The sequence below is a fragment of the Hyperolius riggenbachi genome, chromosome 2, assembly GCF_040937935.1.
Source record: "Hyperolius riggenbachi isolate aHypRig1 chromosome 2, aHypRig1.pri, whole genome shotgun sequence".
NCBI lineage: Eukaryota > Metazoa > Chordata > Amphibia > Anura > Hyperoliidae > Hyperolius > Hyperolius riggenbachi.
The window spans coordinates 237,696,931-237,709,221 of NC_090647.1; the positions used below are offsets into that span (position 1 = coordinate 237,696,931).

The window sequence follows — 12,291 nt, forward strand, 5'->3', positions numbered from 1 at the left end:
GATTAGCAGCTGCCCCCCAGCGTAGGTTAGATTAGGTAGGTGCCCCCAGAATAGGTTAGATAGGTAGATGCCCCCAATAATGGAGGGGGGAGCCGCAGGGAGGGCAGCCCGACCTCTCCCTCCCTCTCCTCTCCCGGGCGCCCTCCGTGCTCCCCCCTCAGATGCAGAGTCCGTGAGCAGCAGGGAAGCGCTGTTTACAACTCAACGGCTGCCTGGCTCCAAGCGCTGCTCTCTCGCCGCTGGTCTCCTCTCTCTGTATACATACTGATACACGCTGCTTCCGGCTACAGGAAGCAGCGTGTATCAGTACGTATACAGAGAGAGAGAGGAGACCAGCGGCGAGAGAGCAGCGCTTGGAGCCAGGCAGCCGGTGAGTTGTAAACAGCGCTTCCCTGCTGCTCACGGACTCTGCATCTGAGGGGGGAGCACGGAGGGCGCCCGGGAGAGGAGAGGGAGGGAGAGGTCGGGCTGCCCTCCCCGCGGCTCCGGCTCCCCCCTCCATTATAGCGCCCCCCTCCCAACAGCGCCCCAGGCGGCGGCACGCTCCGCACGGGGCAAGAAACGGGGCTGTCTGCCTCCTCCGCAGTCAATCCCGCCCCTCAGTCTTCTTTCACTGAGAGTGGCGGAGAGGAGGCGGAGACCCACAGAGATTGATTGCGGAGAGGCAGAGCTACAGCTCAAAGCTCAGCCTCTCCAGGAAGAAAAGCCCTGCGAGCAAGGGCAGCATGATCTGCGACCTGCAAAGTCGTAAAACTTTGCAGGTCACTTTCTAGGTAATAAATCAGCCATCTGCCACGGGGATGCAGCGATTTAACTCTGGCATTAACTCTTAAGAGGCTGGTATGAGAAAATCAGTGAAAAAAAGATACTTCAGAGTTTGCAGAGTTTGCAGAAACTACATTTTTTAAGTTAGGTTTCTTTCTTTATTCGCGCAAAACTCTTCTATGCATACCGTAATTAATGCAAAATAATGCTTTATTAAATGCATATAAGCAATAACCAGCTATGCCTGAACTGGGGCTTTCTGTGACAGGTAAGAGCATACATATTTTTATTTTTTTTCTCCTCTTTCTTGCCTCTTTATGTTATATATTAAACATTTTTCATTTCATTACAGGAATTGGTTGTGGACCATTTTGCAGATTTTGCAATAGTAGACAAATTAAATTCAGCCTCAACCCATCAGAGAGAATTCTTCAAATTTTTCTTTTTATTTGCAATAGTGGTTATACAGCATAGCAAGACAGGCTACTGACTTAAAAAGTACCCGAGACGGAGTGCGGGTACAAAATCAGATACTTACCTAAAGAGAGTACAGAGGCGCCAATAGAATAAAACACACTAAAAGGTTTAAAAATATTCGGGTGGTGGTGGTGGACCGACCGACCGACCCAAAAAAACAGACTTGATGCTGTCAGTACAGTCAAACAATTTGTATACTCCAAAAACAACTGCGACGCGTTTCACGGGCAAGATCCTGCTTCTTCAGGCATTAAACAACAGGAGTATCACACAGCTCTAGGTCCCGAAAAGGTTCACAGAGGTGCCAAACCTTTTCGGGACCTAGAGCTGTGTGATACTCCTGTTGTTTAATGCCTGAAGAAGCGGGATCTTGCCCGTGAAACGCGCCGCAGTTGTTTTTGAAGTATACAAATAAATTGTTTGACTGTACTGACAGCATCAAGTCTGTTTTTTTGGGTCGGTCGGTCCACCACCACCACCCGAATATTTTTAAACCTTTTAGTGTGTTTTATCCTATTGGCGCCTCTGTACTTTGCTATATATCGATTTTTCACCCTGGGTGGAAGGGTGCATCACCCATTTCTTCTTTCAGAGAGCGACATCTTAATCCTGAGTGGGGACAGGTTCTCCCCACCTGCTTATATAGTGGTTGCCTGCACGGCAACCCACGTTTGTGAGTATAATACTTACCTGTTAATTTACCCTACCTATTCCAATACATACTATACTATACCGGGCTCTCGTTTTTTTTCATTCTATTACTTAAAGAGAGGGAAGCCTAAGGATCCTATTGAGGCTTCCCTCCCTGTCACAGCGCAGCCCCCCAAGGCATTGTCGATAATCAAATAGGGGCTGCGCAGCTCTTCTTCCTGTATCATGGCTGCGCAACAGCCAACCGAGCCCGCCCACGCATGCTATGTGCTACTGCACATGGGCTTGCGTGGCTTCTGTGCAGCTATGATACAGGAAGAGGAGCTGCATGGCCACAATGTGAAGGGGGGCCTTGCTCAGCAACGGGGGGCTTCAGATGAGCGAGGGAAGCCTCACTAGGATCCTGAGGCTTCTCTCTCTTCAGGGTAAGCATCTGATTTTGAACCTGTGCTTCGGCTCGTGTACAATTTACCTGTTTAGTCGGAATTGGATTGGTCTACTATTGCATGCTGTAAAGGAGGCTTGATGGACTAGTCCATCTCCTTATGGGAGATTCTAAGTTTTTTTTTTTCATTTTATTTACAAACCTACTTTCTCAACTGCAGTTGCTGAGTCAAAATAGTGTTTAAATAAGTAGCGGAGCTGTCTGAAATCCTTGTCTAGACCATTTCCAGGGAGTGCTTTTATAAACAACAAAAGCACTACTGAATATCCCCCATGAGGAGTTCAACTAGTCCAAAATCTGTCAGCTGTTTACAAACTACTGTAAATCACTGCAACATAGGAGAAAATTAATTTATAGTGCATTTTATTTTACAGGAAATGTACATTTTATGTTTAGTCATTTTTTTTAAAGGGAACCTGAAGTGAGAGGCATATAGTGGCTGCCATATTTGCTTCATTTTAAACAATAAACAATACCAGTTGCCTGGCAGTCTTGCTGATAGTAGTGTCTGAGTCACATACCTGAAACAAGCATGTGGTTAATCCAGTCAGACTTGAGTCAGAGCACTTGATTTGCATGCTTGTTCGGAGTGTATGGCTACCAGAAATGCATAGAGGCATATGATCAGGAGTACAGCCAGGCAATTTTAATTGTTTTGACGGAAATAAATATTGTCAAGGAGATGTAAATAATTCCAAGTTGATGCAGGATTAAACAAATTCTGTATGCAAACGTTTGCATATTTAAAGTGGACCAATCAAATTTCAACTTGGCAGGATTAAGATCCATTTTCAAAATGCATAGAAATTGCATAATAATGGATCAAATCTTGATTATCTGCATATCACTGACCATCTTCTGGATATCCATAATGCAGCAATTCACCTTGGAAAATTGAAATGTCCGAAGATACATTTGCCATCAGAGAACATTCACCCTGTCCAAATAAGGCTGGCTGGAATATGTTTACAAAACTATAACCAGGGCCGGCCCTAGACTTTTTGCCGCCTGAGGCAAATTTTTAAAAAATTGTCACCGCCGCCCCTCCCCCCCCCCCTCGGGTAGCTGGCAGGACGGGGGTATTGGGCCAGCGGCGGGGAGGGGGGTCGGACCCCCCCCTCCCTCGCCTGGGTCCCCCGTCCTCCGCTCCCCTCCAGCCTAAATAGAAGCAGCCGTATGTGTAAGAGGCACGGGCGGGGAGGACACTCACCTCTTCCCAGCGTGCGCTCCACTGACGTCACTTCCTGCAGGAAGTGATGTCAGTGGAGCGCACGCTGGAGCGAGGAGGAGGTGAGTGTCTCCCCGCCCGTGCCTCTTACACATACTGCTGCTTCTATTTAGGCTGGATTGGAGCCGAGAACGGGGGACCCAGGCGAGGGAGGGGGGTCCGACCCCCCTCCCCGCCGCTGGCCCAATACCCCCGTCCTGCCAGCTACCCCTCCAGCTCGGCGGGCCGGCTCCCCGCACCCACGGACGGGCGGGTGCCGCCCCTGGAAATTTGCCGCCTGAGGCAAAAGTTTCACCCCGCCTCATGAGCGGGCCGGCCCTGACTATAACACAGTACTTCTTTTTAATGGAGTAATTCCATGAAGCTCAATTTGACTGGGCACAGGATAAGACTGACATTTAAAATATATAGTGTCTTATTTTTTATTTTCTACTCTTTTAACAGTTAACAGATGCAGATATTTGGCTAGTCAGCTATGACAGTCAGCTAGTCAGTCTATGGCCATGGGTCTAAGCTAGGCATGATCAAAATGTTTGATTGAAAATCCTAAACAGAAGAGCCATAGTCTCAACAACAAACCTGAGCCTCTCCCTCTTTCCCTAAAGCGGCATCATGCCCCCCAGGCCCACAAGCCAACTGCCAGGTCACCTCCCCTCAAACGTAACTATGGTCCTCAGGGCCCCACAGAGTGGGCAGCAAAGTAGCATCTTACTTGTCCCGGAGGGCATGCTCCTCTCTCAGTCCATGGCTCCGTGCACTACCGACTTTGTCCTTGTAGGGGTGCATCTCCTCCTTGGCCTGCTGGGTCAGGGAGGAGAGGCGCGCCTGCGAGGATGAAGTCAGCAGTGCACACAGCCATGGTCTGACAGAAGAGTGAGCCTGATAGTACAGCTAAGACACTACTTTGCAGAAGATTCTGTGGTGCCCCAGGGCCAATTGCCCAGGTTGCCCCTCGGGTAGCGCCAACCCTTATGCCTGCAATAAAAATGTTTCTCAGCTATCACAGATGGGGAATGGGGAAGGCCCAGTGGCCCTGTTTCAACCAGAGAAAACAGCATGCAAAAGTAAGTCATACAGACATTAGCAATCTTTAAAGCTGACATCCAGGAATTTCACTAACAGGAACGGCACACATCAGAAATAAGTAAAGCATAAATTGAAGGAAAAAAAAAATCGGAAATTTCAAATTAGGTACAACAGTCACTCCTGCAGCTACTCCAATGCACCACTTAGGCAGAGGAGGCAGGCAGGTTTCCTATCTTAATGACTGAACTGTACGCACTTCACCATAGTGCCCTAAGGAAGGGGCCTGCCCCAAATTTCAGGGCACTGGAGACTCCAGAGGCTGGCTATAGATGCTAGTGGCCATCACCTGACTGCTGCTATTAACAATTTTAGCATTCATGTCATGCCTATTTCTTCATTGCAGAAAGGTGCCCTTACTGTGAGCTGGATTCAAGCTTTAAAGGAAGAGGAGAAGAAGGTAAATAAATGTTAATTACAATAACAGCCTGTGGGACATTTAGTCCATGAAGGAAATCCACCTTGAGGGGCAGCACAAGTCAATGAGTAATGACACATGTTTAAGATAGGTTATGTGCACTTAATTTAATAATGGACTCAATAGTTTGTTGTTTGGAACTCATTTTCTGATACTGGGATTGATTCACTAAAGATAATAGTGCGAGCAACAATAAACCAGCGCAATTTAATTTTAAGTCCATGCATGCTAAGCGCGCTAGTGGCACAGTAGTGATGTATCGCTACCGCAATACTTCACTAGCGGGGCTGCTAATATGTTAACATAGTTACTATGTTAATAACATTAACTATGCTAATTAATATAGTAGCGGCCGAGCTAGTGAAGCATTGTGGTAACGGTACATTACTACTGCGCTGCTTTTATAAGCAACGGCCATTGTTTAGTTACGCACGCTACGCTGCCACTAGCGCGCTTAGCGTGCATGGACACAAAATTAAGTTGCGCTAGTTAATTAGCACGAGCAACAGGAGGTTGCTCGCACTATTGCCTTTAGTGAATCAACCCCATTGAGCCTTAAAGACCAGATTTGGCATGCCCTTGGTCTGTAGGGTAATGCATACAGTACCTGTCATTCCTTGATCTTTAGATGATGATTTTAGTGTGGAATGCCAGGCGCCCCATATGTCAAAGTGTTCTTGGGAAGCTTCTAGAACACAAATATATTTTTTATTGTATATTCACATAATTATAGCCACCAAACACATAAAACCAATAAAAAATATACCTGAAAGAGAAGCATGTCAGCTGTTAGGCCCAAGGACGAAAAAAGAGGAAAAAGTTGAAGGTTGATATGAAAGAAAGAGTACATGTGTAGAAGTTCTAATAAAAAAGGAAAGAACGAGATGGATAGTTGACATAATGCGGAGATGCTGCAAGCGAGGCTAGAGGACTGTACTCACTAACTTTAAACATACAGAATACAGATCAATGTATTCTACATAAACCGTGTTCAAGGAAAATTACGGGAGAAGTATGTAATTGATTTTATTAGGTGCTGTAGCATGACTGCCAGGAAAGCATCAGTGGTTTGGTGAGTGGATTGGTTTCTTCCTTCTCTCTCAACCCCAGTAGCCGTATTCTACCACCACCTCCATGCAGAATAGCACAGGGGAGGACGTATAGCACTTCATCCAGCACCAGGTCTTACCTGATCCAGCACCCGGTCAGTCGGTAATCCACATCCATGCAGCTGCCCACTGTTACTCATCTTCATTCTGGTTCTCTCTCATGACACGTAACATCACGTGATGTATGAGAAGAGCATGAATTATAGAGGGTGGCTGCATAAAACAGAATTGACTAACCTGAAGCTGGAGCAAGCACTATTCCTCTTGCACTGCAATACTCTAGTGGAGGGTGGCAAGCACATGGCGGCCAAACATGATATGGAGGGGAGGATGTTGGCTCTATGCTGTGTTTGGAACCCTAGCAGCTCTGATGCTGAAAACTGTGACCAGTCTCAGCCTCCTGACATTTTTTACCAACAAGGCAAATACAAGCTCCACTGGGGTCAGGGCACCAGATGTTCAGTAACAATCTGTAAAGCCCCACTTCAGGCCAAGTTCTTAGTTATACACATTTATTTGAGTGCTATTTTAAATCAATTAAGTTATATGGCTTTGTAGAAATGGTGCAGTTTGTGCAAAGTACAGCAAAATACCTACCGCAGTCCACACATCTTCATCACTTCCTTGGCGATCTGCAGCTGCCTGCACTACCAGCCAGTCTGAAAAACTCCTCTTTTAGTCAAATAGGCATGCAGGTGGAGGAGTGCAGGAGGGGAAGTGATTGTTCTGTCAGCTGAAGCCATGCCTCCTTTCTGACGGGTAACTACCATAGTTACTGATGGCCAGTGAGATGCTAATCATTTTGAATTGCATTTTTTATGTAAAATGTATGCAGCTTGGAAGTGGAATAATTATATTATGCTTTTTGATTGGTTCAGTTTCAAACTAGAACATTAAACTTGCATACCATCAATTATCTCTAATCATGGAACAGGGCACAGCTGTAGGTTACAGAGGAGGACATGAAGATCAATGATTTGCTGCAGAAGACACTTTCTTTTTATTTAGTAAAAAACACATTTCTATTATTAACTAAAGTGTATAAGTATAGTCCATTTGAAATAATCTTATGTTAAATGTAAGTGAATAACTGTTGCTGAACTTGGACTTAAGTGTTGTTTTTTGAATCCGGATTTTCTGATTTGGAAACCCGGATAATGCCATGCACAGCAGTTCAGCATCATTACTTGCGGAGAGAGACACAGAGTTGTATTTCACGTCGCTCTTTACACGACTCCAATGCTTCCTCCTTACAGCTTTGTGACTCTCTCTGCAAGTAATGGAGCTGAACTACCGTGCACGGCATTATAAATTAGGAAATCCGGATTCAAACAACACTACTATTTATGACTTCCTGATTATCCCAACTTGTTTTAATGCCCCTATAAACTTGATTTTGTATTGTAGGACAGTACTGTATATCTGTACAGAAAGTATGTGAAAGTGATTAGATTGTGAGCTCCTTTGAGGGACAGTTAGTGGCAAGACTATATATATATATATATATATATATATATATATATATATATATATATATACATACACTGTACAGCGCTACGTAATATGTCGGCGCTATATAAATACTAAATAATAATAATAATAATAAAAAAGTGCTGACAATGCCATGGAGTAATTGTAGAAACAATTCAATTTAGTGGTGTGCATTGCCCTACATGACGCATGTGTCTTCTGAGTGGCAACATACTTTTCCAATTTGACACTATGCATAACTCAAACATCCACATAGCAGAGGCGTAGCTAGGCTTTTCAGCGCCCTGGGACAAAGACAGTTTTTGCACCCCCCTCTGGACAAATTGGGCATGGGCATGCATCAGAATGTGGGTGTGGTCTCCCTTCCCCTCATTTAGTTAGCCAGATGTACCCCCTATAGTTAGCCAAATGTGCCCCCCTCATTCTGCTGCTAACACTTCTGCACTCCTCTGCAGAAGGAGGGAGAGAAGCAGGGGCACTTCGGGCAGCCAGCAAGCTGCCTCTCATTCACTTGGGGGTGCGGTGGCCATGCTCTGCTCCCCCTTACAGTGCTGCGCCCGGGGACATGTGTTCCCCCTTGCCCACCCATATCTACGCCTCTACCACATAGTTTTAATGGAAAACAATGTAATAAATCCAGAATAAGGTGATAAATGGAACTACTTTATAACATTTTAGTAAATATGCATTTTGTACTGCAGGTTTACTATTCTATTTTGTGATTATGTATTTTAAATACAGAAATGTAGATCATTGTACTCCATCTCATGATTTTCTAGAGCTCAATATATCTGAAAAGTACTGCTGATATTACAGGTAGAGCTACTCATATCAGTTTCCAACTCCTCAGCTTAAAGAGAAACTCCAACCAAGAATTGAACGTTATCCCAATCAGTAGCGGATACCCCCTTTTACATGAGAAATCTATTCCTTTTCACAAACAGACCATCAGGGGGCGCTGTATGACTGATATTGTGGTGAAACTCCTCCCACAAGAAACTCTGAGGACCGTGGTACTCCTGGCAGTTTCCTGTCTGTGAACCTTGTTGCATTGCGGGAAATAGCTGTTTACAACTGTTTACAACTGCCAAAAAAGCATGCAGCAGCTACATCACCTGCCAACAGTAAAAATGTCACCATGTAATAAATGTCAGAATGTAAATCAGGGATTTAAAATTTTTTACAATGAGCAAACACTGACTAAATCATTTATACATAATTATTGTAAAAATGAAGCACTTTTTTATTACATTATTTTCACTGGAGTTCCTCTTACTGTTGACTTTCAGTAAGGAAAACAAATGGTTGAACTGCATTGGTGATCTACAATTCCATTCATTATTGCAATAATCTGGAGTGATTTACTAAAAAAAGTTGAGTGTGTGTGCTATGAAGTTAAAATGTATTCAGTGCACTATTGTGCATAGATCGGTTTTATTTTTGTATTTCCCTCCAGGTCCTGTTCACCATAGGTAAGTTTGTGTGCATTTTGTTGAACATATGTTGTTTTATCTGTAAACATGAATATTCACCTGCAATGCACAATACAGTTCTGATGAAGCCTGTTAAATTCAGACATCAGGTATGTAATACAGACACCAGTACAGTGAGAGCTCATGAACTAACATGCATAACACCACAAATGTCAGTTTCACTACCAAAGTCTTCTTACAGTAGTGAGCATGGGAGGGCCATTTCAATCCAAAACAAAAATGGTACTACTACGAATTTTTCTTTTGACAGTACCAGGCATCAGTATATGTTTTGATTTTGCTGCTAGGCTTGCAATTCTGCTTTAATCATTTTTTTCCTTACTTCAATTAATAAACATTCAACGCCCTAGGTTCATAAACACAGTATTTAGCAGTAAAGACTTCTACATTATACCTTTTGAACACCATTGCGTTGGAGAACTGTCCTTTGTCTTAGACAATAAATGGCTGACCAACGTCTGATGTTCTGCAGGCTTCAGGACCTTCTCTGAGTCTTGTCTTGCAGCCAGAGATCGTTCTGATAATACTGGTGAGTTGTTGTCATAAGGGGAAACGTCTCCACTGGAGGCTTTATTTGAGTCCGTAGAGGAGTGTCTTCCCTCAATGGAGAAAGAGCCTTCTGACCTTCCCAGGTCAGGACTCCTGCAAGAAAAGGGGAAAGTATTATCATGAAACTGAATCCATATTATTATTATGGAGTGAATAAAGTAGAATTTACATTAGCAGCACTTTATGCGATCTGGCTATTTATTGCTATATGTCTAAAAATCAAGCATATTACACAGTGCTTTACAAAGTACTGCACATATGATGATTGATTAACATCTGCTACCATCTATCAGAAAGCACCTAGTCCAATGTAGCTATCACTTACGACCCAGGGAAATATGGTGGTATTATTTGTTTCTGATGTAAGAGTTCATCGGAGCATGTGAAAGAAACTCATACAGCACAGAGAAAACTCCATGCACATACACTAGCATCCTTCATGGGATGACAACCCAGAACTCTAGGCATGCAGACAATTTCTTCTCGTTTTACTTCAAGTTCTTTTTTTTTATTCTAGAGATTCAATTTGTAACAAGAAGTCATGAAGTGAAAAGGAAGAGACTGTACTCCAGCTTGGAGAAGTGGCAAAGCATCTTCTTTAAAGAAAACCTGTGAGAAGGAAAGATACTTATCTAAGTACAGTAAAGTCCATAGTATTCGGCACCAGCGAAGATCGCCTTGAACCGGATACATGTGCTTGCCGTTTGCTTGAGCAGCTGGTGAAAAAGCACAAACCATCCCCCCCTCAAATACACACTGAGCCTCGAGCGACTCCTTGTAGCCTTCCTGTTCCCGGCATCTCACCCGACCCCCATTGGGTCACAAGACACGCTCCCAGCATGCACGGATGCTGGAAGCTACTAGGATCTACAGGGAGGTTACAAGACTTCGCTGGAGGCTCGGTGAGTATTTTAATACCTGCAAACACCCCCGAAAACCCCAAAAGAAAGTCCCCGTTATCCTACAGGCATGCTGGTTAGTGGAGACTTCCGCTTGCCTGAGTTCTGTATAACAGAGACTTTGCTGTAGTGGGAAACCTATGGATGGTCTAGACGGGCAGCACGGTGGCATAGTGGTTAGCGCTCTTGCCTTGCAGCACTGGATCCCCAGTTTGAATCCCAGCCAGGTCAACATCTGCAAGGAGTTTGTATGTTCTCCCCGTGTCTGCGTGGGTTTCCTCTGGGCACTCCGGTTTCCTCCCACATCCCAAAAACATACAGATAAGTTAATTGGCTTTCCCCTAAATTGGCCCTAGACTACAATACATACACTACACAATACATACATTGACACATGACTATGGTAGGGATTAGAATGTGAGCTCCTCCGAGGGACAGTTAGTGACAAGACTATATACTCTGTAAAGCACTGTGGAAGATGTCGGCGCTATATAAATACTAAATAATAATAATAACTTCCCAGATCCTCCTGTTCATTTATACTATGCAAACTTCAATACAGTCTACACATGCTCAGTACAGATCTGCTCGTATACCGTGGCAGCACAGCCAGGAGAAGCAAATTCAACGATCTCTTGTCCAGTAGGTTTACAGGGACCCAGCACTGGAACGGTGGGCTGCAAGAGGATCAGGGAAGCCTATGGACTATCAAGATGGCTTCCTAGTAAGTATCTAATTTTGTTTTCAAAATCTGCTTCCAGTATGCTTTCACTGGGAAAGGACCCGTTTGCATAATTTCCTGAGAAAATTGCATTGGGAAACTCATGAACACTATAATAAAAACATATTTACATGTTTGTAAGTACTATTGAAACTCTACAATCCGTCCCCATGCATGAAAGGCCTGCTATTAGCCACAATCATAGAAGCATCATGTCAAACTACAGACATATGGAGGAGAGCCAACACTGAGAGGCATATAGTTATTTGTTCCACATTTTTTACTCTAGTTACTGATTTTGTTTTACTTGTGGTCAGTGAATTCCTTTATGATTTCTGACAAACAATTTGCAAAATGTGTTACATACACAGGCACAAAGCTCACAACACTTTAAAGTTGTTATTTTTTACCTACAGGCAGCCACTAGAGGTCATCAGAGTTCCATCCAATTTGATACAAGACTTCATATTATAATGCGTTATACTGCGGAACATTTATAGTCTTCTGTACCTTTACATTTTTGGATCAAATTAATAAACTACATATATGCCACTGCAAGTTCAATATGTCTATTGCCCAAAGCAAGCAGCAAACCAAATAAACTAAAGAAACAGGCATTTTTTTTCACTTATTCAAACAAAAATAAAAAATCTGAGAGTAAAAACACGGTGAGTGAAGCAAAATGATATGCCAATGTATTGCTGGCCACACGCTGGCAGATATCTGACAGATCAACAGAATGTATTAACAGCGGAGGTGACCAATCAAGTAAAAGAACAGTTAATGGCAGTGATTTTTTTTCAGCCCTTTATGGATGTTTGAACTCAGCACAGTGAAGATTCAATGCACATCTGCTTCAGTAAAGCCAAGCATGCATGGGTCAAATAGCAGCCCAATATGGCAAGAGGATCGATCCCTATCCAATCACAAATGGATAGGATATTGATGATCAAAGAGATGCA

The 12,291-nt window shown here is 43.7% G+C and overlaps 1 protein-coding gene and 1 long non-coding RNA gene across 10 annotated transcripts in view; one reads left to right on the top strand and one right to left on the bottom strand.

Moving 5' to 3' along the window:
• Positions 1 to 11,875, top strand: part of LOC137546205 (uncharacterized) — a 40,733-nt gene extending 28,858 nt beyond the window's left edge. For 3 of the 4 annotated variants that reach the window (XR_011026197.1, XR_011026198.1, XR_011026196.1), the window contains 2 exons: positions 4,996 to 5,049; positions 11,746 to 11,875. This is a non-coding gene — a long non-coding RNA (uncharacterized lncRNA). Of the gene's footprint in view, positions 1 to 4,995; positions 5,050 to 10,226; positions 11,126 to 11,745 lie in introns of those variants that run through there. The other variant, XR_011026199.1, reaches the window with a different exon arrangement.
• ARHGAP6 (Rho GTPase activating protein 6) overlaps positions 1 to 12,291 on the bottom strand; it is a 330,561-nt gene that overhangs the window by 10,401 nt on the left and 307,869 nt on the right. For 2 of the 6 annotated variants that reach the window (XM_068268344.1, XM_068268346.1), the window contains exons 11-12: positions 9,555 to 9,802; positions 5,675 to 5,755 (exon numbers count right to left, since the gene is read on the bottom strand). In XM_068268344.1, coding sequence (XP_068124445.1) covers positions 5,675 to 5,755; positions 9,555 to 9,802 — 329 coding nt within the window. Of the gene's footprint in view, positions 1 to 5,674; positions 5,756 to 5,833; positions 5,854 to 9,554; positions 9,803 to 12,291 lie in introns of all 6 variants that reach the window. The other 4 variants (XM_068268349.1, XM_068268348.1, XM_068268345.1 and 1 more) reach the window with 4 other exon arrangements.